We start from the raw sequence: 27,100 nt of genomic DNA on the forward strand, positions 1-27,100 counted from the left end.
CAGCCCAACTTTTGTTTAATAGATAAGTATGCTTCAGACTTTTGTGAAAAACAACAGAAATATCTAAAAGAACGAGTTCTTTAATTACACATTTGTTACCATAGACATAGTTATCTCCTTATACCCTAGAGTCAGTTTCGTCAGTCATTAAGTCAGAAACTGAACACTGCCTTTTTTCACAGAACGTTACTTTTATCCCATAGACCGTGGTTTGTCGAGAAAAGATTAACATTTGACCATTTTCAAAAATGTTTAAGCATGGTTATTGATTCTTTCTGCCGAGTGCCTCTGCCTCCTCTATGGTGTCCGGCAGCTTCTGTCCGAGTGTCTCCGGCTGCGTCAGCACCAGCAGACCAGCTATCACGCCCATGGTGCTGAACAGGAGGGAGGGGAGACCGTGCCAGTAGTTACCCTGCAATAGATCGAGTTATATTTACTAGATAAAAGCATGATTTTAGCAGAATATGTGTTCTCTAAAATATTTAATGTAAATATTAGTTTGTTACCATATTCTAGCAAATAAAATGATGATGATGATGATGATGAATTGAAAATGAACGCAAAGTGGTGGTTTGGTTTAAAAATGTCGACAGCGACAATCATGCGTCGTCGGGCTTATTTAAAACCTTTTGTGCCTCCTACCAGGTCAGGTCAGTTCAGGGTCAGGTAGTTGTTTTTATACGTCATACCAATACAGGCGTGAGCGGCGCAGTGATGGATCCCACTCGTCCCAGCATGGAAGATAGGCTGAGTAGGCTGTGGCGGTGCGCGGTTGGGTACAGCTCCGACGTGTACAGGTACAGGCTGTTCATCACCACCGCCGCGCCGAACTTGCCCAGCAGGAATATCGTGAGGCGGAGTGCGGTCAGACCTGAAATAAAAAATCGGCCAAGTGCGAGTCGGACTCGCTTACGAAGGGTTTCGTCTGGTACCCGGAGCTAAAACTGGCAATAAATTGTATTTTTGTGTGGGAGCCTTCCAGTATTAGATCTATTTTGTTTTTAGTATTTGTAATTATAGCGACAACAGAAATACATAATCTGTGAAAATTTCAACTACAACAATAAGAAGCTACCGTACGTAATAAATATCGCCGTACTTGAGATACAGCCTGGAGACAGACAGGCGGACAGACAGACAAACATCGAAGTCTTAGTAAAATTGGGCCCCGTTTTTGCCCTTTGAGTACGGAACCCTTAAAAGACAAGTAAATAAGGGCCACCGTGCTTATAGTATCCTGCTCCGGAGAAAACGGTTATACCAATTCGCAGACTTGTCAGAGAAAACACTGAATATTGTGCCTGCTGTTTATTCAATGCAAACGCATAGAGAACAACTGCTCACAATATTAGGTACGTCAGTACTCTAGTAGGTTCCTGAGGAAGTTTCTGATGCTCTCAAATGTATAGTCTTAACAAATCAAACTGCTTTATTTAACACACATAACGGCTTAAAAAAGTCTACATTATAAATACACTCAATCTAACTTACCACTAGGAATAAATATAAACGCCAAGTTACACGCGGAGCTGAAGAAGAAACCGCCCGAGAGAGTCGCTCGTCTACCGATTCTGTCCAACAGGAGCAGCGGCAGGAAGAACCCGGGGATCTCGATGGTGGCGGTAAGTATATAGTTGAGGTACATGGTGTCGGAGAGAGTTGTGGAGTTGATGGAGAGGCCGAAGAAGATGAAGATGCCGCTGATCCACCAGACCGGGGTGGTGCAGACCCGACGCAGCATGATCGGAGACCTGATGATACACTTGAAAAGATTCGGTGGTGCTTCCTGAAATTGACACATGATACCTAATTGACATAATATACCTACTATTTAAGTACAGCTCGACAAGGCTTTATATGAACGTGGCGAAAAAAGGAACTAACGCTGCCATCATACAAAAACGTCATTTTTGACAGTTCTCCTTTACCGGCAGCGCCCTGTCCACGTTCATTTAAAGCCTTGGAGCACTTTATATTAATATTTTGTTGACACAGTGTAGTCTGGAGCTAAATTCGGCAAGCTTGTATATGTACCATCGATGAAATTGATTCCTAAGCAGTTGACAGAGCAACGTCATGTGGTCGGATCATGTCAATTCAATGCTAATTGTGATCTGTCAGCTGGGTTTGACGTAACGTGACCAAACTACGTAGGTCCCCCATCTGCCTAGAAATCAACTTCCTGATTGTACCTGTGAGTGTTTAAGGGATTTTGGGTTCGTCAGAGCTTCTAAGCTGCTGTCGCTAATACTGGATTTATTGACTTTGGCGACTTTCAATAAAATTGCTTTAGCCTCCTTGAATTTTTTCTTGGATAGCAGCCACCGCACGCTCTCCGGGAGTATGAAGTAGTAGGAGAGGAGCAGGAACGGAGGGATGTGCAGCGCCATGATGAAGTATCTCCAGGGCTGGACGACCCATGCCACGGTGCCCATCACCACCTGACCCACGGAGTACATTGACGTGGCGGTGGAACTCGCTAGGACTCGGTATTTTGGACCCACGAGCTCCGTCACTGAAATGGAATAAAAACACATCACAGGTTAGACTAAAACGTTCTTAACAAGTTGAACCTTCTGTAAACATTACTAGGGGTGATTTGGTGTATATTGAATAACAGACTGGCAATGCTCTTTTATTCAAATAATGATTCGTAGACAGTTAACACTTAATGTTGTGACCATAAACTATTAAGCATCAGTATTTCTTGCCATATTTTTTCAATATTCTTTAACTTGTCGTATACTGTACTGTAACTTACTTATTACGTATCCAGTGCTAAATATTCCTCCTCCGAGCGTCGTCTGCAGCAGCTGCAGCGCCATATACATGGGGTAGTTGACGGAGAAGGCTCTGATGAGACCGATGACCGCCATGTTGAATATGTTGAGGATGAGCGCGAACTTGCGACCGAAGCGGTCCGAGATGTAGCCGGTGAGGGGGAGTGTGAGGAGAGAGCCCACGCTGTTGAAAGTCCCCGACAATACTCGCAGCCAGTCCTTGCAACCGAGATCGAACTGAAAATTGACAAAACAACGACATTGAAAGAATATTTATTAATGTATTTTAATGTCTTTTATTGTTTTTATATATAGATATTCTCAGTTACAAAGTAAGCGTCAGAAGAATCTTAAGCTGCAAACATAAATGGAGAGGAACAGAACAAAGCTTTATCGTCTAACCTAACGTAGGCATTTTGTTTCTAACGATTCTGAGTGATTTTAATAAAAAAAATGGTTACAGCAGTTTTTCTAGTAACACTTAAACATTTTTTTTAATTTTTTGAAAAAGATTCGTACCTCGTGCACAACAGAATTATCCCGGGCGTAGACGTACCCTTCGCAACCTACAGTGTTGTTTTGATCGAAGAGACTCTCAGGGCAATAGTCTGTTGTACCGTTGGTACCGACGGGCTGGTACCGGGCGCAGCTGGCCAGCCCCGAGCTGGACCGCGGCACCGCATTGTCTATCCACTCCGGCTCGAACAGATCCAAGGGAGATTCCTCACCACATTCTGATATTCGGCATCTGTATCGTTAGATTCACAATTTCACTTCAATTGCAATTTATTAGACCAACGAATGCATTTTATTGGAATTCTTTGCCACAACGTAGGACATTTAGAAATATGTAAAAATAAGCCATGGGTTATGCATTTATAAAGCAGTATTTTTCTTAATTCACTAAAAATAATAGTATTTTAAAATAGTATTTTGAATTTAAAAATTAAAACCGACTTCAAAATTGTACGTCATTGAGAATTAAAATTATTTTACTTTGTTTATCTTGAAAACTGCTAAACCGATTTTGATGAAACTTGCAGTATTCCCTAAGTTGAACCATAGCTAGTGTAACAAAAAAAGAATTACTCGGACTTGTAGCTCCGGATGTATGCGAACACAAACATAAAAACATACATACAATATATACTTTTGAAATTTGGCACATTTGTTCAGACGCAGGTAATATATTGTACTAACTTAAATTATACGAAAACAGGGCAGTTTTGGGAATATTTCATACATACGGGACGAATTGATAACCTCATTTTTTAAGTCGGTTAAAAACAGCATAGACAACAGCAATTACTAACGATCATTTGCAAACAAAACCGGCCTTTATCATCCACAATTCCATACTAATATTATAAATGCGAGAGTGTGTCTGACTTACTGTCTGTTACCTCTTCACGCCCAAACCGTTGAACCGATTTTGCTGAAATTTGCTAAAGAGATACTTTGAGTTCCGGGAAAAGACATATGATACTTCTTATCCCGCAAAAATGTACCGCGGTGCCCTTCGCGATAAACGAATTCTGGCGCAACGGAGTTGCGGGCGTCATCTAGTCTTACATATATTTTTTTAATATAATTAGGAGGCCAACGAACCAGCGGGTCACCTGATGGAAAGCAACTACCGTCGCCCATGGTCACTCGCAACATCAGACGAGCTGCAGGTGCGTTGCCGGCTTTTTTAGAGGGAATAAGCTCTCTTCTTGAAGGTTTGCAGGTCGTATAGGTCCGGAAACACTACTGGTGGTATCACCAACGGTCGGTATACCACCAGTAGCTTTTCCGGATGACACGCCATGCCGAAATTACGTCACGTTATATTGTATGCCATATTTTGTATGCCTAGTGCATTGCAGAGGTAATCATGCCAAACTGCGGCCGCGTATTTTCGGCCAAGTGTCTTTATACACTTAGACTACATAGTAAGAAAATATTAACTAAGTTAGTGTAAGCAACCAACCTGTGTGGTATCGCCGCGGCGGAGAATATGAACTCGCTGAGGAAGGCGGACATGACGAGCGGCGGCACCAGTAGCAGCATCGTCCGCAGCTGGTATCGCCCGAACTGGCCCAGCTCGTCCACCAGCACGTCGTCCAGGTCTACCGACTTCTCTGTATCCATCTTCTGTGACACTACCAAAGACGAGAGTTTAATGAAGTAGGCGCTAGCCTGGGAACTATGTTGATTCCTTCACTTTCGCTGGGGCGATAACAAAAATTAGCGCGTGTTATTCCCGAGCTTATACTTAAGCCATTTTGATTAAAAAATCGTTATTTTTTTTCTTGTTACTATAGCACAATTTTATACGTTACACATGCACTCGAACAATGTTCAACGACACTTCGATAAATTGAAAGAATCGTACAGAAATATTAAGCACAAAACTAATAATCTTGTTGCCGATTACACCGGTTGTTAAACCTAATCTTCGATTAAATATTATCACTTTATTATAATATTGTATTGTTACGTGCTAGGGTTCGAATGATTTGGAGAGAAAGACCTGCTTACCCACTTGAAAATTTTATTCACTAGCACTAGGTCCAACACAAAGCACCTAGGTCCAAATGCTCACGAATATGTCCTAGGTTTCATTGGTATCACTTGTTTTCACTTTTAAGTCGCCTTGACGATAGCTCAACCTGAACTGATCCACTGGCCTGTCTCCCTGCGTCTATTTATATGGGCCAAGGCGAGTGCTAGACTCTTTCTCTTAACGTCCTCTTGACACCTAGATCACCCCCTGATACGCCCTCATGTATTTCACGGAGAACATCTAGTACTCTCGTCTTTGGGATAGTTACCTGAAAATGGAACTCTCTGCCGTTAGTCTTCTCCCATTTCCGGTAGAGTATTCCGTTTTAAAGTATCATACTGTCCCATTGCGCCCAGTACGCCTTAGTGACAGCACCAGTGGGTGCAACCTCACTCCAGATTGGTTTTACGTCACCCCGTTTCTTTCATGTGATGATGTGCCGAAGGTCGTTATCTCTTTCTGGAGTCTTCCTCATAGCATCATTCTCCAAGAGACTCAAAGTACTTGTTCTCGTTAGCTTTGATATTACCTCAGATTCCTGCTTAACATAATGTTTGCAGCCTACCAGAACATGGTCTTTGTAAAAGTGAGTCGGCATTCCTGTGCGTCTTTATGCTCTTGGGAGGTAATAGTTACCGGGGATTTCTCCGCTCAGGGTGTACTGGATGACACGCTGATCCTAAGTCTTGGATTTTATTCGTTTCTCCTGATCCCAGGCAGGGGACGAAATCACTTGCTTTTTTAGGTCCTGAATTTGTCCCTTGATCTTTTTCATCTTCTGCGGGCAGTTGAGCTGAAAATGGTCCCTCTAACCGCACTTATATTAAACGGCTTCAAATCTTTACCTCGTAGGAGCCTTAACTTCCTTGACTTCCTCAGAGACCTAGTGGATCTTGTGAGTCTGCCGTACATCATGGCGAACAGCCTCGACCTCCAAAGCATGCGCCAATGCTTCCTTTAGCGAAGTATGGTGACCAAGCCTTACTCTAGCTCTGACCTCCAGGTCTTTGATTGCGTCGACAAATCTTTGAACAATATTTATGTCGACCATTTTGGTTTCGGCTCCTGTGTATGCCTTTCTGACGAGTTTTTCAATTTCCAACGTCCATTGTTGAAGTCCTTCTCCTGAGCGTTGGCCTCTGTCACGCAGTTGGGCATGGAACACGTGCACCATTCTATCAGGTCTTGGAATCCATTTCCCGTATGCAGCAGTGCCTCCAGGATCGACAACAAACCCTCTGAGCACAATAGTGAGAGTGGTCAAGCATTGTGACTCTTGCAAGGCGCCGAGATTCCTGGAGAGCCTGGTGGGTGGAGCCTGAGGGGCATGGTCAGTGGGCGGGGCCAGTGGGTGAGGCCTGTCCCACAGTGGAAGGAGCTTAGTCCTCAGTGGGTGTGGCCTCCGCAGCTCCTTACGCCCTTGTTCTAACACTCCCCTTGAAGTCCTCTCTTGGAGTCAATGGCATCTCCAAATCTCACTTCCACACCAGTCGTTTTGCTAGGGTTCGTAGGATTTGGAGAGAAAGACCTGCTGACCCCCTTGAAAACTTTATTCACTAGCATTAGGTCCGTCGTTATTTTTTTTTCTTGTTACTCTAGCACAATTTTATACGTTACACATGCACTTGAACAATGTTCAACGACACTTCGATAAATTGAAAGAATCGTACAGAAATATTAAGCACAAAACTAATAATCTTGTTGCCGATTACACCGGTTGTTAAACCTAATCTTCGATTAAATATTATCACTTTATTATAATATTGTATTGTTACGTGCTAGGGTTCGAATGATTTGGAGAGAAAGACCTGCTTACCCACTTGAAAATTTTATTCACTAGTACTAGGTCCAACACAAAGAACTAGGTCCAAACACTAAGCACTCACGATGTCCTAGGTCGTAGCCAAGTCGTAAGTTTCAATGGTATCACTTTTGATCATTTGTTTTCACTTTCAAGTCGCCTTGACGATTGCTCAACCTGAACTGATCCACTGGGCCGTCTCCCTGCGGCTATTTATATGGGTCGAAGCGAGTCCCACACTGTTCCAGAGAGTTTGTTTCTTAAACGTACCTAACTCGCGTAAGCATGGGTTGAACGTTTCTAGAAAATACGCGCATGTAATCGTACACCTACCATCTAGTAGTAGAGTAGGGGATTTATGCTGTCTGTGTTCCCTGAGTGGTTCCACTAGTTAACACTAGATGGCACTGTATGTAACCTTTAGTTCTGTATACGAATGAACGAGAAAGCACGATGTTAACACTAACAGACGTTGGTGAATTTAGTATTTAATCTTTTATCCTGTGTCTGCCCGATATCTTTATGATTTAGGCATTTTTTATTGGAAAGGCCGATCGCTATCTGTCACACACATCTATTTTGTTTGTTTCCATGCGTATGTTATCTTATCGATGTAAGGGTACTTGTAAAATAACTAGTTCTTTCATTTTAAATATATTATAAACACTTAAAAACGCAATGTTTACACATTGCACTTTGCAATGAAGATAGAGTAAGGCTGGTTAGTAAAATTGCATTAGATAATTTCGTTTACAAGATGTATTTGACAAAGTCGTACTTATTTATTCAAAAATTTATAAATATTATTAAGAAATTATGGGATTTTACGGGTTGTTGCCGCATTCAGAGACATTTAATAATGTTTAAACTTTAATAAAATGAATAGTTTGACAGATAATAAATGAAAATCATATCTTATGGGCAGTTTCACCACTTCCTAATAAGTCCCGGATAGGTTATCCACAACTTATCTGACATATAGAGTTAGGAGTATCTATCAAATAAGTTGTGAATAGCCAATTGCCTATCCGGGACTTATCAGGAAAATAAGTAGGGAAACAGGCCCTTAGTTTAATTATTGTTAATTAATATTGATCTCTGAGTGCGGTAGTTAGTGTCTGTGCGTTTATCTATGAAAATATAGAATGCAATTTGAATAATAACTTAGTTGTTTTATTTATAGATACTCACTTTGAAAATACTTAAAAATTATACTACACTATCAACAATAACAAAATAAAATGAAAACTGTATCTACAACAAATGTCCTGCGTATCTCATATTCCAGGACTTACTACACTTGTTTACTAAAAAATCCGCTAATTATATAAGATCGAAGTTCCTTATTGACCAAGAACATCAAAACTAAAAAGGGCAAAGGGGTCATACAAGTTTCATGTGAAGTTTTGTCAGAAGTCAAAGTGCAGGACAACACAAAGAAAACAACAAGTGCATATCAGACGCTATCTGTCACATTAATTTTTGTTACGATACCATCCAGCAGGGCCGAATTTATATTTTTTATGAGTATAGGCCAATTTAATTTTGCTGCCCCTATGTACGAACTCTGCCGCCATCCTAGGACGCTGCCGCTCATAGGCTATGGCCTATACTGCCTATACATAAATCCAGAGCTGCTATAATACAGGCATGCATTTACAAATCAGAAATCGTTTATGTCAGCTACATACTGTTACGGTACATGGACACGTAGTGCCATCTAGCGACAAACCAGCAAAACTTACCGAGGGAACACAGGCAACATAAATCCCCTACTCAATACTAGATGGAGTGAGATGCGCAAGTACGTACTCGAACCTACTAGAAAAGTCCAACAGTTATTTACGTGTTTACCTGTATATTCGTTTACTTGTTTACGTGTTTTTGTGTACATTCGGGAAGAAATGTTCTCGAAAAGTCTAGGGCTCGCCTCGACCCACATAAATAGTCGCAGGAGGACGGGCCGTAATTCAGTTCGTTTCGAGCTATCATCAAGGCAACTTCGGAGTGAACACAAGTGATCAATAGTGAGTGAACCAGTGAAACCTGCGACTTGGCTACGACCTAGGACAGTGATAGTGCTTAGTGTTTTGGGCTTAGTGCTTAGTGTTTTGGACTTAGTGTGTGCTTGTGTGACCTAGTGTTAATAAAGTCTTTAAGAGAGAGTCACCAGGTCTTTCTCTCCAGATCCTCGAACCCTAGCACGTAACAATACTATTTGCAGACAAAAAAAAATCTGCGCTTTCAAATTTAACTCATAGGTCCCGGTTCTGTGATCTCAAATTATCGAAAACTTACTACACGTTACTCTTCGCTTTCGCTAATTTAGATTAATCGACAATATCCATAGTATCCGCATGAATTGAATCTAGGTGCACAGTAGAGAACCCGCCAAGACGCGCCAAGCGAAGAGCAAGGCCACTACCTACCTTTTCTTGAACTGTTTCGTGTTTTTTTGAACCCTCGTATAACTGGTTTCTGATGTACCAGATAGTTCATATTCTCAGGATATGATGTCAATAATAGACTTATTAAACTTGCAAAGTCTCAACAATAATAGACTTATTAAACTTACAAGGTCTGATACTTTAGATTTTATTGATATACGGATATGATATATGGCTACTTCCTAAAGGGCTAGAAAGCTGGGTATGTAATGTAAATAATGTTTAGTATACAAGCAACAAAAAAAAACAAAAACTTATAACTTTCGAGTTAGGCCGTGTAGGTTCAGAAGCTTGGCTCTACATGAGATCTCATAATATCTTTTTCACAGGGTGGTCGTCTTGGCAACATTTTACAAGTAATTTTTTTTTGGTGGGATCATACTTACACAATTTGTTTGGATGTTTATCTGACCATAGTAACAGAGGCTCGTCGGCAGGCGAGTCTGACTTACGATGAAGCGGCGCTTCGGGGCCCGGACTGTCCTCATCATCACTACATGCCATGGTTTACTGGAATACGGGAACCATAAATAACAATAACATAATAATATATTCTAACATTAAATATAATATTAAGGACAGAAAATGTGGCTGAGTTCTTACCGAATAAGCCTTTGAACTGATTTTGATGAAACTTATCGTATATAACGTATAATATAACTTTCAATCTCGGAGAACGACTTAAAATTTTTATTTCTCGGAAATGTTTGCAGTTCGAGTTATGCGAACAAAACAAAATTACGGGCACCAAATATACAAAATAAAGTACATACCTCTGGATACTACTGTTATGTTAAACAGAATTTAATATCTCGTATTTTAATAACAACTGATCACTGATCACATTCCACCGGACTACGAAGACTCAACTACCAGACATGAGACAACTCGACCAGTCACAATCTATTCTAGTTATTCTAAATATTATTATTATAATTTGAATAAATCACAGTTTTCCTCAAAAACGGCCTGTTAATTATACAAAAACAACAAAACAGTACATTAATAGAAGTATTTTAGTTTTAGTTTGCTGAGCAGAAGTTTAAAGACGCATGGGACGTTGCTGTGTTTAAAACTTGAGGACGACTAAGATCAAAATAGTATTTGAGAGGTCCCGGCATGTGCATAACATGGACTTTTTATCGACATCAAGTTTTTAATGAGTATGAAAATGTATGCAAGGATCTACATTCTACATGTTATTGATAATAACCCGCCAACTCTCTCTCGATAAAGTCAGCGGTGTTCAGTGACCCAAACGCTCTCATCTTCAACTCTTCTAAAGTCTGGTCGTGAGAAATGTACCCACCTAGAAGTTGGTAAATTGACCTATAAATATTCAATTATATTCATCTTATCTCTAACGCGATTAACATCGTTTAGAAAATTTTACCCGAAAAAAGGAACAAGTAGATAGGTGAATGACAAATTTCTAAGAGTCGAGCGCCGAGATTATAGCACCATTCTAAATATAACAAAGTTCATAGACAGCTTTCGAGGGGTTCATATTACATAATTTTGATGCAAAGCATCGTCGTCGAGGTTTCCAACTTGCATGGTGGTGAGGGGCCTTGCACGGATATTTTGCCATCATTATTGCTTGTGTGGTGGTGGTGTTTGCAGGTTCTTACGTGCGAGTGTACGCATAAGCAGTGTGGGAGAGGAGAGAGGTGCTGTACGCATGCGTAAGCGTACACTCACTCATTTACTTAAAGGTTGATATTTATTTCGCGGAATATTGCTAAAAATAATAACAAACAAAATTTTAAGCTATGCATTTCCGCAAAGTAACGCCTGATTCTATTAACTATGCAAAGCATCTGTTCGTTAAAGTGACGACAGCAAAAGATTTCATTTCAAATACCCACAAAATTATTTTGACCACGTTGACTCCTCTCAATGTGCTCAAATATGGCATAAGAGTAAAGCAGCTGCCAGCTGCTTTCGAAGTGGCATTTTACAATACCATGTTGGCGATAAAACAGCCTTGTTAATTGCATTTCATCACTCTTGTAGAAACTCTGATGAAAAAATTATTTCACAAATTGACTAAACAACACAATACACTACGTACAGCTATTTCGTTATTATAATAAACTAGCGGCCCGGCCCGGCTTCGCACGGGTGGACATTGGTTTTTAAATTATTTTTTTTAAATAAAGGTAGTCAATCTTTAAGTTAAGCAGAACATAAAAATAGTTTACATTATTTAGCCTGCAACTACTATATTATAATTATTATGTACATATAACACATTTTTATTGTATTTTTTTTTTATATTTTTATATTTTAAGTGTTATGCTTGATTATTTTATCCTTACCTGCAGAAGATACTATTATTTATAATATTTTGCAATTTCTTCATGTTTTTTTTTTGTTTAAAATATTTTATGTTTTTTTTTTGTAGTTTTATGCTTTATTATTTTATGCTTACCTACATCTACTATTATATACATTTTGAAATTTTCTATTTGTTTTTGTATAAAGTATTTTTGATGTACTTTTGCGCTTTATGTTTTTTTACACCATACTTCTTTTTGCGTAAAAGATACCATTAAAATTGGGTTAAAGCTTCCCTGTAAACGATATTTGATGTTGTTTTATTTTGTGGCAGCAAAATAAATTAATTATCAGCAGCTCCAACTCGGGATAGGCCAACGTATAGTTGACCATGAGTAAAACATTCTTTTCGTAGGTCGATGCCTACTAATTTGAAAGTTTGACCTTGGGACTTGATAATAGTCAATGCGAAAGATATTTTTACCGGAAATTGAAGCCGTTTAAATGGGATTGGCAGATCAGTTGGAATCATCGGTATCCTCGGTATATGAGCTAGTTATCTGGTAAGTACTAATACCTGCTGATAAGTAGTTTGGCATGGTTTGTACCAGCGCAACGTTACTATTGCATATTTTTAGATTAAAATATCGATGGACCTGAAAAAGAAACAAGTGGAACCCACAGAACTGCAAAAAGACCGTCATATGGCATTTCTCAGATCAAAAAAATCTCATGAATTAAACAAGGCCATTTTTGACAAGAATAGAATAGATTACAAGTTTAAAAAAGGTGATAAAGTATACATAATGGACTGTAACAAGTTAAATCGGTCTAAAATGGATGAGATTAGAATTGGTCCTTTTGAGATCGAAGAAATGATATCAGATTCATTATGTAGAATAAACACTGGTAAGAATAAAAAGTCCCTGGGATTATACCATGTGACAAAGCTCATTCCCCAATCTGATTGCTCAAATTAACTGCAGTTAATTCGCAGTCTTGAGGGGGGGAGATGTAAGGTTTGTACACTATATTGTGTACCTAACCTAATGTTCAATTATGTGTATCTGGCCTTATAAGCATGACATTTCACGTTGGTCGAAAAATGACAATGACAGGACGCTGAAGAACGGAGCCTGCTCAAAATGCTGATAAATCAAAAACTGGCTTTATTACTTCCGAGTCCTACATCATCTAACATATTACATATATATATATATCTATTTTAGTTATTTCTGTTCAATCAAAGGTTGGACTGATTTACTTCGTAATGACTGTATAAAAAATGTATAATTAAAGAACCCATTCCTCATTTGACTCTGGATACAATTAATATATATATATATATATATATATATATATATATATATATATATATATATATATATATATATATATATATATATATATATATATATATATATATATATATATATATATATATATATATATATATATATATATATATATATATATATATATATATATATATATATATATATTAATTGTATCCAGAGTCAAATGAGGAATTAAGTATAGTTATATTTTGTTCTTTCTGCCGAGTGCCTCCGCCTCCTCTATGGTGTCCGGCAGCTTCTGTCCGAGCGTCTCCGGCTGCGTTAGCACCAGCAGACCGGCTATCACCCCCATAGTGCTGAACATTAGGGAGGGGAGACCGTGCCAGTAGTTACCCTGCAATAGATAAAGTTCAAGTGAAAATGAACGCAAAGTGCTGATTTGAAAATATTGGCAGTGAGTAGTGACATAATCATGCGTCGTCGGGCTTTATTTATTTATTAAAGTTAATTAAAACAGTTTACCCCAATTACAATAATTAACTACAACTAAGCACCATCTTTACTTAAGTGAATGATAACATTGTCACAAATAATACACAAACAGTTAAATACGCACACACAAATTAAATAGTAATAGAAGAAACCCTTTCATACTTTTTTTCACAAAATTTTTTTTTCAAAAAATTTATTTATTTATTTATTTTAAAAGCAACCAATATTAGGTTTACACCTCGTCGGACCTCTAGAGAAACAACCAGTTGGGTACAATATTATGTATAGGTACTAGGTAGCATCCATACTATTTCCTGAATGAAATCTGAGAAACGCTTTTTGTATTTTTTCAACTATCAGAGTAATTGACGTAGCTGTGTAAGGAGTCAGCCACACGCATCTGTTTCCAGCTTGCTGCGCACTAGTGCGTTGTATAGCAGTTTTATAACAGTGGGATTTGTAAAGTCCTTATCCTAGCGATGTGTTGAACAGGTGACATAACGGAACGGTAAAGATGTCTTTGCACGCTTTTAGGACATAGGGGGTACACTATCAGTGCCTCGAGCTTTGTGCTTTGAGCTTGTCAATAGCCTTTCCTACGTCTCCAGGAGTTAAGGACGGAATAATTATATTAGTTCCCACTGAAACCTTTTGGGCCTTCTACCACAAGCCAACTGTTTAAAAGACACCGCCACTCCAATTTTCCGAGAGGTCTCATTTTTCAAGCAGATTTATGGTACACATGTTAGTTAGACTTTTAAAAATCTTAATCTCAATATTGTTTTTATAAGAATTCATACCAATACAGGCGTGAGCGGCGCAGTGATGGATCCCACTCGTCCCAGCATGGAGGACAGGCTGAGCAGGCTGTGGCGGTGCGCGGTCGGGTACAGCTCCGACGTGTACAGGTACAGGCTGTTCATCACCACCGCCGCGCCGAACTTGCCCAGCAGGAATATCATGAGGCGAAGTGCGGTTAAACCTAAATAATCGGCCAAGTGCGAGTCGGACACACGCACGAAGGGTTCCGTACCGTTATAGAGGAAAAATAGGCGAAAAAAATGTATTTTTGTATGGGAGCCCCCCTTAATTTTTTTTATTTTATTTTAATATTATTCTTAAATATTAAAGTAGTATAGTAGTAGTAGTATATAAGTAAGGCCTTTGTGAAAATATCAAGTGCCTACTTATTGCCATTATTCATATCGAGCAAAAAAGGCCAAAAAAATTACGTTTGTTGTATGGGAGCCTCCTTTAAATATTAATTTTATTTAGTTTTTAGTATTTGTTGTTATAGCGGCAACAGATATACACAATCTGTGAAAATTTCAGAACTCTAGCTATAGCGGTTCTTGAGATACAGCATGCAGACAGACAGACGGACAGACAGACATCGAAGTCTAATGAATAGGGTCCCGTTTTCACCCTTTGGGTACGGAACCCTAAAAGAGACAAATAGATAGGGGCTATCCTAGGTTCCGGAGAAATGAAGTATGGTTATGCCAATTTGTAGTCTTGTCAGAGAAAACTTTGAGAAAATATGGTGCCTGCTGTTTATTCAATGCAAACGCATAGAGAACATTTGCTCACAATATTATATCAGTACTCTAGGTGTCAGAAGGAGTTTCTAAATAATTCTGATGCTCCCAAAGGATAGAATTTAAATTCAAAAATCAAAATAATACAAAAAACATTCACATTTTAATACAAGTAGAACTTACCGCTAGGAATCAATATAACCGCCAAGTTACACGCGGAGCTGAAGAAGAAACCGCCCGACAGAGTCGCCCGTCGGCCGATCCTGTCCAATAGGAGTAGAGGCAGGAAGTACCCGGGGATCTCGATGGTAGCGGTGAGAATGTAGTTCAGGTACATGGTGTCCGAGATAGTAGTGGAGTTGATGGAGAGGCCGAAGAAGATAAAGATGCCGCTGATCCACCACACCGGAGTGGTGCAGACCCGACGCAGCATAACCCGGGACTTGATGATAGACTTGAAAAGATTCGGTGGTGCTTCCTGAAATTTTTATTTTATTTTGTTTATTAGGGTCTCCAAACAGTCTTACATAAATAGTAACAAAGTAAAGTATACATTGAAATTGACACAAAATACTTAATTGAGATAATGATATATTGTTACGTGCTAGAGTTCGGGGATTTGGAGAGAAAGACCTGGTGACTCTCTTGAAGACTTTATTCACTAAGTCTAGGTCACACAAGCACACAACACTTAGCACTAAGTCCAAACACTAATCACTAGGTCCAATCACTTAGCACTATCACTGTCCTAGGTCGTAGCCAAGTCGCAGGTTTCACTGGTTCACTCACTATTGATCACTTGTTGTCACTCCGAAATCGCCTTGACGATCGTTCGAACTGAACTGAATTCCGGGCCGTCTACCTGCGGCTTTTTATATGGCGAGACGAATTCCAGAAAGTTCCCGATTCACGTAAACAAGTAAACAACCGTGGGAACCTTCTAGGAGGCTCGAGCATGTACCACAATAAAATTAAACAACTAAACACGTAAACACGCAAACAAATAAACGGTAAACACGTGAACAAACATTGGACCTTTCTAAAAGGTTCGAGTATGTACTTGCGCACCTCATGCCAACTAGTATTGAGTAGGGGATTTATGTTGCCTGTGCTCCCTCTGTAAGTTTCGCTGGTTTGCCGCTAGATGGCACCACATGTCCGTATACCGTGTACCATAACAATATTTATGTGTAATAATTAATTGATACAGTGTAGTTAGGAGCTACAAACTGCAAGCGTACCTGTGAGTGATTAAGATGTTTTGGGTTCGTCAAAGCTTCTAAGCTGCTCTCGCTGACACTGGTCTTGTTGACTTTGGCGACTTTTAATAAAATTGCTTTAGCCTCCTTAAATTTACTTTTGGACAGCAGCCACCGTACACTTTCCGGAAGGATGAAGTAGTAAGAGAGGAGCAGGAACAGAGGGATGTGCAGCGCCATGATGAAGTATCTCCAGGGTTGCATGACCCACGCGATGATGCCCAGCACCACCTGACCCACGGAGCTCACTGACATGGCGGTGGAACTCGCTAAAACTCGGTATTTTGGACCCACCAGCTCTGTCACTGAAATAAAGTTATAATACGTGACCGCTTTGAGTGAAGTTATAGTTAAACTTTCTGTAACGTATAACATTACTGGGAGTGGCTTTGCAAGATACTGACGATACTCTTTTATTCAAATTTTACTCTTTTTCTCCTTATTTCGTCAATAAGAAAAAATATTTAACGCCAAGATATAAACCTGCAACTTACTTATTACGTATCCAGTGGTGAATACTCCTCCTCCGAGCGTCGGCTGCAGTAACTGCAGTGCCATATACATGGGGTAGTTAATGGAGAAGGCTCTGATCAATCCTGTCACCGCCATGTTGAAAATGCTGAGGACAAGCGCAAACTTGCGACCGAAGCGGTCCGAGATGTAGCCGGTGAGAGGGAGTGTCAGGAGAAAGCCCACGCTGTGGAAAGTCCCCGACAACACTCGCAGCCATTCCTTGCAACCGAGATCAAACTGAAAATTGACAGACAGACAACGATATTAGAAACAAGTTAATATTAATTGGCTTTTATTGTTCATTAAAGGGGCTTTTCATAATAATTATTAAAGAAAACGTCAGAATAATCTGACGCTGCAAACATGAAATCTATTGCAAGGGATATAATTCATAAATGGTCAGGAATAAATTTTCCGCATTGGTCCTAAACGCTCGGTACAAAATATATTCTAAAAAAGCTTCGTCTAATGGCTAACCTAACCTAACCTAAGCATTTCGTTTCAAATAATTCTGGCTATTTTTAGTCAAAAAAAAACAAATGTCTTCAATCATTGTTGTAAGCGCCATTTTTTATATATTTTACTTGAAAAATAATCATACCTCTTGCACAACGGAGTTGTCTCGGGCGTAGACGAATCCTTCGCAGCCTACAGTGTTGTTTTGATCGAAGAGACTCTCAGGGCAATAGTCTGTGGTACCGTTGGTACCGACGGGCTGGTACCGGGCGCAGCTGGCCAGTGCCGAGCCGGACCGTGGCACCGCATTGTCTATCCACTCCGGCTCGAACAGATCCAAGGGGGATTCCTCACCACACTCTGATATCCGGCATCTGTGTCGTTAGATTCACAATTTCACTTCAATTGTAATTTATTGGCCTTTGCCACCACGAAGGACATTTTAAAATATGAAAAAGTAAGCCTCGGGGTATGTATTAATTAAAAAGCAGCATTTTTCTTAATTCATTCAAAAAACTGATTTAGTTGTGTTTAATTTTAAGACTTAAGTAAGTTTTTTTAAACATTTTGCCAGCAATTGCTTACGATCATTCACAAAAAAATACCGGCCTTTTTTTATACCTATTAAAAAGCTGAAGAGTTTGTTTGTATGCGCTAGTTTCAGGAAACACTAGTCCGATTTGAAAAATTCTTTCAGTGTTAGATAGCTCATTTATGGAGAAAAGCTATAAGCTATATATTATCACGCTATGACTTATAGGAGCGAAGAAACAGAGTAAAAGATGTAAAAGACAGGGAAAATCAATGGTTATTTTTTTTCTAATTTGTCTGTGAAATTCCTAATTTACGCAGACGAAGATGCGTCTAGTCTTACATAATTCACCTACCTGTGTGGTATCGCCGCGGCGGAGAATATGAACTCGCTGTGGAAGGCGGACAGGAGGAGAGGCGGCACCAGCAGCAGCATCGTCCGCAGCTGGTACCGCCCGAACTGACCCAGCTCGCCGGCCAGCACGTCGTCCAGGTCTACCGCCTTCTCTGTCTCCATCTTCTGTGACACTACCACAGACGAGACTTTCATGAAGAAGAGGTTTTTGGGTTGTGTAGGAACCGCGTTGATTCCTTCAGTTTTACTTACGGTTTACGAGATTATTTTAACTGCCTCATCATCACTATAAAAATCAGTACGGTAAGTTATTTCAGAGATAAAACTGGTATTGCCTTTTTCTTTCGATAAAAAAATTGTTACTTATACCATTAGAGGTGGACATTAGCGGCTGTAACCCACGTGTATATATTTGTTGCACTGTGTGTTTTTATTTAAATATAAAGAATTTATTATTAATTTCTATAAAAATTCAAATATATATTTATGTAAGTGTTTCTTTACATAGTATAATACCCATAGTATAATCTCTGTTTAGTTTGGGCCTTGGGGTTAGGTAAATAGTTTATTATTATAAGTTATCGACCAATGATGGTCCCAAGTATAAAATGGCCAAGTAAATACAGTCCAGTAAATAAGCAGGGGCCGTAGTTGTCTTGAAAAGCGCACTTCCGCCATTTAACGGTGAAAGTCTCCAACGCCGCCGGCGGACTGGCCGGCCTTTTCCTGAACCTAAGGGGATTCAGTTTGGGATGTCGGCGATGGACATGGCAGTTATCCGCTCCATGAGCATGTGCGGTACACCGATATGGGCCAAGCGATTGACTTCCAAGTCCAGGAGGATCCCAAGTGGGTTGCAACGGACGATGGCAATAAGGGTGATAAGGGGATACCGCACCATCTCCAAAAATGCCGCGTGTGTCCTTGCCGGCAGCATCTCGTGGGATATTAAAGCCGAATCACTGGCCAAAATATTTTGGCTATGCCAGGAGGAACGCAAAGAAGGACGGATCCCACCGCCTGACCAGATGCGATAGACAAGAGCAGCACGGGACCGAGACTTAGACCTTTGGCTCGATCGTTCAAATGGGTCCCCACTCCCCAGTCAGCGCTGAATTGCTAAGCGCAGTACATCCCGTACTGCCCTCAGTTCAGCCATTCCCCAATGGCTGGACAGGGACATGGCATGACATGGGTGGTCGAGACATTCGCTGAAGCGGTAATGTCGTCGAAGGAGGAGGCGGAGCGCAGGTGAGAGGCGGAGGCACTAAATCCTCGGAGAAGGCCGAGACGGAGTCCAAGGGCCAAACATGGTCACGACGTCCCGCCTTACGTTGGCATTGGGCTGCCATCGCCCATGACATCGAGTCACGGGTAGGCCACGATGCGCTAGGTGCTCCAACGCATCGTCGCGGAGTGATGTGGAGTGTAGTGTTTCCACGGGTGGTGCCAAAAGAGGCAGAGGTGGTGGGGCTGCGGTCGTGTATCACGCGTTTCCCGTGGTCTCATCTTCAGGAGCAGGAACATCATTAGGATTATAGTGGGTAGTCCCGGGTGCGGATCTTCCGTCCACCCCGGGGAGTCCCACATTCCTTGGTCCCCAGGCCCCGGGGATGCGTAAACGCATCCCCCCCCCCCCCCCCAAAAAAGAGGGTCGCACTTGTAAACCCCAATAACAAAAAGGAACAACACGTGAACGTACACTGCAACGAACGAACTAAGGTTTGGGCGACTACCTGCCCGCGCAAGAGCGTGGGTCGGAAAGCGGGGGAAGGGGGTTATTTTGTATCCGGTTAAGGGTTATCTTTACGTCTTTAAAAAAAATGCGCCGCCCGCCGCTGTGCACTAGAGAATAGATGAATGAGCATATTGTATTTTGGAATTAGTCGTAAAATAATACGAGTACGTTAACGAGAAATGTATGTGTTTAAACGTAAGAAACCATGAGAACCATTTTGCCAAGATATATCAATTGAGCTAATTGAGCCTTTCATTAATTATTGTGTTAATGGGTGGGAACGATTCCGCCCATAGTCCAAATGCTTATTTAATGAGACTTGCGAGATAAACGTCTCAAATTTGGCTCATTTAATGAGATTTGCGAGATAAAGATTTAAATTTCATAAACACATCTCAAACAGTTATTTAGATAATCACGTCCGAAAATCGACATTTTTATCACTGACTGGCTGACTGATATGATCCATAGATCAAAATTCTAACCCACTTCCAAGTTCCAGATGACCTAGGTCCTAGAAGGAAATTTGGTATCCACCTCGGTAATTGTGTGTAAGCTCAGGAAAAAATAAACAAATTCGGCCAAGTGTGAGTCGGACAGAGCGAAAGTAGGCAAAAATTGTGTTTTTGTATGGGAACCCCACTTAAATATTTTTTTTATTTTACTTTTATTATAAAAATTTAGTAAATATATAATTTAAGATTTTCTGAATATTTCAAGTGCCTACCCGCTGCCTTTATTGATTATGACCAAAAAACGCCAAAATAGTTGTATTATAGAATTACCGAAAATGACATATTTTAATAATATTTTTTATTTTATTAAATAAAAACCTGCTAAAAACTAAAAAGTAAATATTGCGTGTGACAGTGACATTTCGATTTTTTTTATTAAATAAGGGAGCAAACGAGCAAACCATCTCCTGATGGTAAGCAACTACCGTCGCCCATGGACACTCATCATATCACATACATACACCACATCAGAAGACTGAAGAGCTGCAGGTGCATTGTCGGCCTTTTCGATGTCATACCCATACAAAGATTTTTGTTCTTTGGAGGACCGTGATGTCGTCGTCGACAAAATTTAATAAGTGTTTTCTTATTTATTTAAATAAGAGTGTATTTATTTTTCATATTATATATTTTCTACAAAAATAGTCTACACCCCTATTAACGTGATAGTTAATTATGGTAAACTCATAACACTTTTCAGACATTAAAAAGAGATTACAAAAGTGGGCCATTCGCAATGAAATAGTACAAACATAGTGATAACAGAGAACAGTTTATCTGTTGCTAGATTACAATTATCAGTATCTAGTAATTTAGAGGAGCAGCGCTTCGTATTTAACGCCACGTGCACAGTTGTAACAAATAGTTATTTTAAATGGATGTCTTCAAACTCTACCTTGCAAAGGACTTACTTGCTTTTAATTGCTTTTAATTCATACGCCGTAAGGGTGACTTTATATGGAACTAGATAACGACTGCAACTCCGTTGCGCCAAAATTCGTGTATCGTGAGTCGTGACTCAAAGTATTTTCATACAAAATTTTAGCAAAATTAGCTCCGCGGTTTGAAAGTGAAGAATTAACAGACACACAGACAAAGTTTCGCCACTTTATAGACATATTTATATAGACACAGACAAACTTTATAATATTAAATGGTCAGTATGGTAGTATGGACGCGGCAACCGCAAATTTTTCCGGGATAAAAAGTATCCTTTGTCCTTTCCCGAGACTCAAAGTATCTCCATAGATACTAAATTTCAGCAAAATCGATTCAGCAGTTTGAGCCTGAAGAGGTTACAGACAGACACACTATCGCATTTATAATATTACGTATGAATGAATGAAATATTCTTTATGGTGCACAGTGCTCACTATACAGAGAGAATATAAACAAAATAATACATAGGTGTCACAATGGCGGCCTTATTTCTAGGTAGCAATCTCTTCTAAGCAACTACGAGCGAAGATGAAATTGTAGTAGAGATAAGTGTGCATGCGCAAACAAAATAATACAAAATATTATATATAGTTATCAGGCACCGAATTCCAGAGCTTAACACCGGTAACGACAAACGAAGAAACGTAACATTATTTGGTTCGATCACGGATATCAGCCGGGCATTTCTAGATGATAATTTGACTCTGCGTCCTCTTAACCATTTTACAGTGGCTTGGCGAAATAAAAATTTTTCTTTCAAGTATAGAGGTAAACTAGCATCATAATATTATAATAAATATTAATTATAATACTTACATTAAACAAGTGATAGGACACGAGCATCTCGACGAAAACGTATCGGCAACCACCTCAGACGTGTTCGAAATTCTGACACGTGATCGAATTCATTTAATCCGAAGAAAAATATTATATTCGAAGATAAGTATGTATTAATACTTAAGCCAGGCCATTACACTATAATTGAAGCCAATGTTTAGTAGTTGCAGGTTTTAGTGCAAAACAATCTCTCGAGAGCAAAAAGTGTAGGTAAACTTGTTAAATTATATTTGTAACCTGATCTTTGCATACTTAATATAAACGTATCAATAAAGTTAGTTTCACGTGACCCGTAGGTTTTATATATATAGTTACGCATGTTATTAATATTATTATTATCGCTTCCTTGTTAAAGCTTGAGATTTGTAAGTACTTCTTAATGTTTTAATGTGGTAAAACATCAATGAGCAAACGTATTATAATATTTTGAAATCTTATTTTGTCGGCTACGATTCAATTAAGTACTAATACTTATCGTCATCTTGAAAAAATTGTTGCTGCAAATAGTCAATTAATTTGATAGATATAAGCAATAAATGTATTATCCATTTTAATAGCTTTCATAAATCAATCAATATAACGTAAAAAAACTAAAGGCGTGAGAGAGTGGAAGAACCAGATTAAAAAAGATTTTATAAATAAGGACAATATTAGGCATTATTCCCTTATAATTTGAACAAACTTTATAACTTACACATAAAATCATTTTTTTTTATTTCAAAATATTTTCCCGGCCCTAAAACCTCCGTTTATGCAAAAACGGCAAAATTTTAATAGTTACTTATCTGCTTATTCCACTCACGAATTTCAATTCAATTCAATTCATGTTTTAAACTACTTCAAAAAAGGAGGAGGTTATAATTGTTCGTATGTTTTTTTTTGTATGTTCAACGATCACTTCGCCGATTGTGGACCCATTTTCAAGATTTTTTCGCTATTGTATCGGGTTTAATCCAAATTTGGTATTGGCATAAAAAAGATGACTTGATGATGGGATCCATAAGTAATCAAGGGAATTTCTCGCTATTTATACCAAAAACCTATTTATCTGGATGATATTGTGATTTCGATTCATAATCTGATGTACCTATTTCAAATGAAAACTAATAGTGATTTTGGATTAATAATGAAGTATTCCAAGTAAATCTTACGAAAAAGTCAGATATTGCACCAACATAATATAACATGATTCGAAGGTGGTGAACAGATCTCCAGCCTCCTTATAGATACATGTTTGGGGGTTTCGACGTTGTTTTAAGAATTGTAGGCATATGCTATGTACCATACATTAGATTAATCATCGTCATCGTCTCTACCCTTACATTTTGCAACATCACATTATGACTCTATGTTTATAAGTATTATTTGTGTTTTTCATAGTTTTTTACATCGAGACAGATATCTTTGATCATTATTCCGCTGTTTGTGGACCGATATCGAAAATTATTTTGTTGTTATATAATAGGGTATAATCCGAGTTTGGTACAAACAGGTTTTTGTGTACTGCGCATACACTTGGGCACTATAAAAGTACTCCTGCGTAACAGGCCTGGTTTCAATGAAACTGGCCGTCACCGAAACCGGTGTGGGGAGTATTATTATTATTATTATAGTAACTCAAGCATATGTTACAAATAAGTGAAATTTCAAATGATGATTTCGCTGGATCCAAAGGCACTGAATAGAAGTCGTGAACCTTTAAACATAAGAGCTCGGAGATTTCGGCATCGCTTAGATAACTGCAAGCATTTACCACAATTTCGCTTTGAGTCATATAATGTGTAATATATTATGTATATATAATGCGTAGATAACCACTACCAAAGTTCGTAGTTATCTACGCATAGAGCTTTGTGGTCGTGTAGATAACTAAAAAGAGTAAAATTATTATTTTTAATAAATAATTGAACCCGGCTAAGTTCTATCTCAAATATCTCAATTCAAGGCTGGTACCGACTTCAAAATATACGAATGAAAATTGCGTACAGAATAATTTGAGGTCGAGGTTGAAATTGGAAAAATGCACTAATGAAGAATATGAATTATTTCATTCTTTTTAGATCATATTTTTTAAGAATATTGTTTTTACCTTGGAAGTCGGGTTATATCGTTTAACAGAGGTATTTGACCTATATAATATGTTCAAGAATTTATGAAGATTATTAAGAATTTATGGGATTTTCTCATAACGCATCGCTTATGGCTGCACTTCAATTTAGTGAAGAACTTGAGAGATTGTGATGAATAAATGGGGCTAAAATCATAGTCTTACTTTAATTAATACTAGTGACCCGCCCCGGCTTCGCACGGGCACAAAATATAAATAGCAACTGAAAAAATGATTAAAATCGATTCAGCAGTTTTGATTTATATTCATTATAGCGGTCGCCCGCGGCTCCGCCCGCTGCTTAAAGCATGACCCAGGAAAGACTCAGTCAGCAAAATGATTGCCAGGTCAATTCACAGACTCCGACGCTAACATCGACGACGCAGTCAACGCGTCTGCACAGTGCACACTGCATAGATTGTCTTCCTCCCGCACGCGCACCCTCGCCTTGGTGACGTCTACTATCGTAATATTTTAATTTCGCCATTAGATACTTATAAACCAAACGTCCAGTTTTAATCATTCAAAGACTACAAATAATAAAAACTAAGGAAACATAACTCCCATACTATTACCGTTTTAAATTTGGTTCCTTTCGAACTGTCATGTAACGTCAGCCTTAATACCGCTCAAGGCCACATAAATATTGCAAATGTATTGAAAAGTGTACCTAAGGTACACTTTTTTGACAAGTATTGTGGTGCATGATTTTTGACGGAGTTACTTTTCCTTAGTTTTTATTATTCGTAGTTCAAAGACCAAATATTATCTGCATGTAATGAACTTAGTGATGAAATAATTTATTTTGATAAGGATTATTAGACATAGATAGGTATAGTGTGTCGCGGACATTTTTGTAGATATTTATAAGATCTACATTTACTTAGAACATCGTATCGTTCTATCTTTTATAGTTTAGGCAGCGTACGCAAAATAAGTAAATTTTCTGGTTGTTTCCGAAAAACTGAAATATCTTACGGAACCCTATATTTTACAAAATAAAAAGTAGCCTATGTTACTCGTAAATAATGTAGCTTTCGAATGGTGAAAGAATTTTTAAAATCGGTCCAGTAGTTTTTGAGCCTATTCATTACAATTGAACAAACAAACAAACAAAGTTCACCTCTTTATAATAATTTTAGTATTAGCATTATAGATGAATCGTCTCTGTGCGGCTGTTAGTGTCTGTGCATCTAATGATGTAATATAGAATGCAACTTGAATAATAACTTTGTTGTTTTATTTATAGATACTCACTTTGAAAATAATAAATAATCCTAATTACCGCTATCAACAATAACAAAAGAAAATAAAAACTATACTTATTTATACTAGCTACAACACCTTTTTTAACAACAACTGTGTCTCTCGTCTTTCAGAACTAACTACACTTGTTTACTAAAAAAATCTGCTTATTATATAAGACCGAAGTTCCTAATTGACCAAGAACAGGTTCCGTAGTAGGTACCACTAGTTTTTGATATTTTTAGGGTTCCGTACCTCAAAAGGAAAAAACGGAACCCTTATAGGATCACTTTGTTGTCCGTCTGTCCGTCTGTCAAGACCCTTTTTCTCAGGAACGCGTGGAGGTATGAAGCTGAAATTTATATCAATTACTCAGGTCTACTGTCCCTTGAAGCTGTGAAAAAATCAAACTTCTAAGCCAACGCAATCAAAAGATACAGCCGTTTATGCCGCAAATTTTCGACACTTGCAAGGGAATCAAAACCTACAGGGTGCTTCCCGTGAACTCAGAATCTTGAAATTTGGTACGAAGCAACGTCTTATAGCATAGATAAAGGAAAAATTACGAAAACCATAAATTTTTAGTTACATCACATAATATATATTTTTTTAATAATTTTAAACTTACTACCCATTTCCTCAAACGCGTAGAGGTATTAAATTGAAATTCATACCAAATACTCAGGTCTATAATACCTTTAAGCTGTCGGAACCCTCGGTGCGCGAGTCCGACTCGCACTTGGCCGGTTTTTATTTTAATGTTCAATGAATACTACATTTATAACGTGTTTTACACTACTAATAACATCATCTCAGTTACGTTTAAAGGAATTTGAACGAAAAGTTCCTTTATACTTCTCCGAATATTTTTTTTAGTTGGTCGACTATTACTCAATACATTATGAAGTCTTCTTAGCCGTGATTGTTTTCCTTTTAAATTCAGCATATTTCCTACTCCCGAGAATTTTTCCACATTTCCAAAAGCATCCGTTTAGCTGGTAAAATAGGAGTCTTAAACACTTGACTCTAATATTTTTTTCTACTTTAAAACTTCATATTTCACAAATGAATCCACCGTCGATCGTGGATTCTTATTTCTTAGAAATCTATTGTTTTTCTATTGTTATCGCGGTTCACTTGGGGCTTAAGAGGTTAAATCGAAAATCCCTTGATATGATCTCAGGAAGCCCGCCCGATGCTAAAGCTGTCTTGGGACCCACAACGAAATTAATCAGAAGAAAATAGGAGGAGTAGAAAGAATTTCAGTATCTGCATGAATTGACGCATACTTACGCAGTCTCTTTGGATGTTCATCTGATGATAGTAATAGAGGCTCTTCTGCAGGCGAGTCAGACGTACGACGGAGCGGCGCTGTGGATCCCGGACTATCCTCATCATCACTACACGCCATGGTTACTGGA

The 27,100-nt window shown here is 38.8% G+C and overlaps 1 protein-coding gene across 1 annotated transcript; it reads right to left on the reverse strand.

Moving 5' to 3' along the window:
* Positions 1-254: 254 nt before the first annotated feature.
* Positions 255-27,100, reverse strand: LOC121733905. The gene is made up of 16 exons (XM_042124306.1): positions 26,973-27,100; positions 18,300-18,471; positions 17,558-17,786; positions 16,938-17,193; positions 16,426-16,748; positions 15,368-15,662; positions 14,447-14,628; positions 13,398-13,548; positions 10,790-10,885; positions 4,753-4,924; positions 3,300-3,528; positions 2,762-3,017; positions 2,193-2,515; positions 1,492-1,786; positions 690-871; positions 255-412 (listed from the first exon to the last, which is right to left on the reverse strand). The coding sequence occupies exons 1-16, from the start codon at positions 27,088-27,090 to the stop codon at positions 263-265; spliced, it is 3,429 nt and encodes a 1,142-aa protein (XP_041980240.1). The 5' UTR covers positions 27,091-27,100; the 3' UTR covers positions 255-262.

This window comes from Aricia agestis, chromosome 14 (genome assembly GCF_905147365.1).
Source record: "Aricia agestis chromosome 14, ilAriAges1.1, whole genome shotgun sequence".
In the NCBI taxonomy this organism is placed as follows: Eukaryota; Metazoa; Arthropoda; class Insecta; order Lepidoptera; family Lycaenidae; genus Aricia; species Aricia agestis.

Excerpts from the sequence above, each read along its gene's own strand:
- LOC121733905 (XM_042124306.1), bottom strand. The coding sequence starts at position 27,090 with ATGGCGTGTAGTGATGATGAGGATAGTCCGGGATCCACAGCGCCGCTC. Across the intron at positions 4,925-10,789 it reads TATCGAGAGAGAGTTGGCGG|TGTCACAGAAGATGGATACA; the intron begins GTTATTATCAAT and ends CGTCTTTGGTAG. Across the intron at positions 3,529-4,752 it reads GCCGCGGCGATACCACACAG|ATGCCGAATATCAGAATGTG; the intron begins GTTGGTTGCTTA and ends CTAACGATACAG.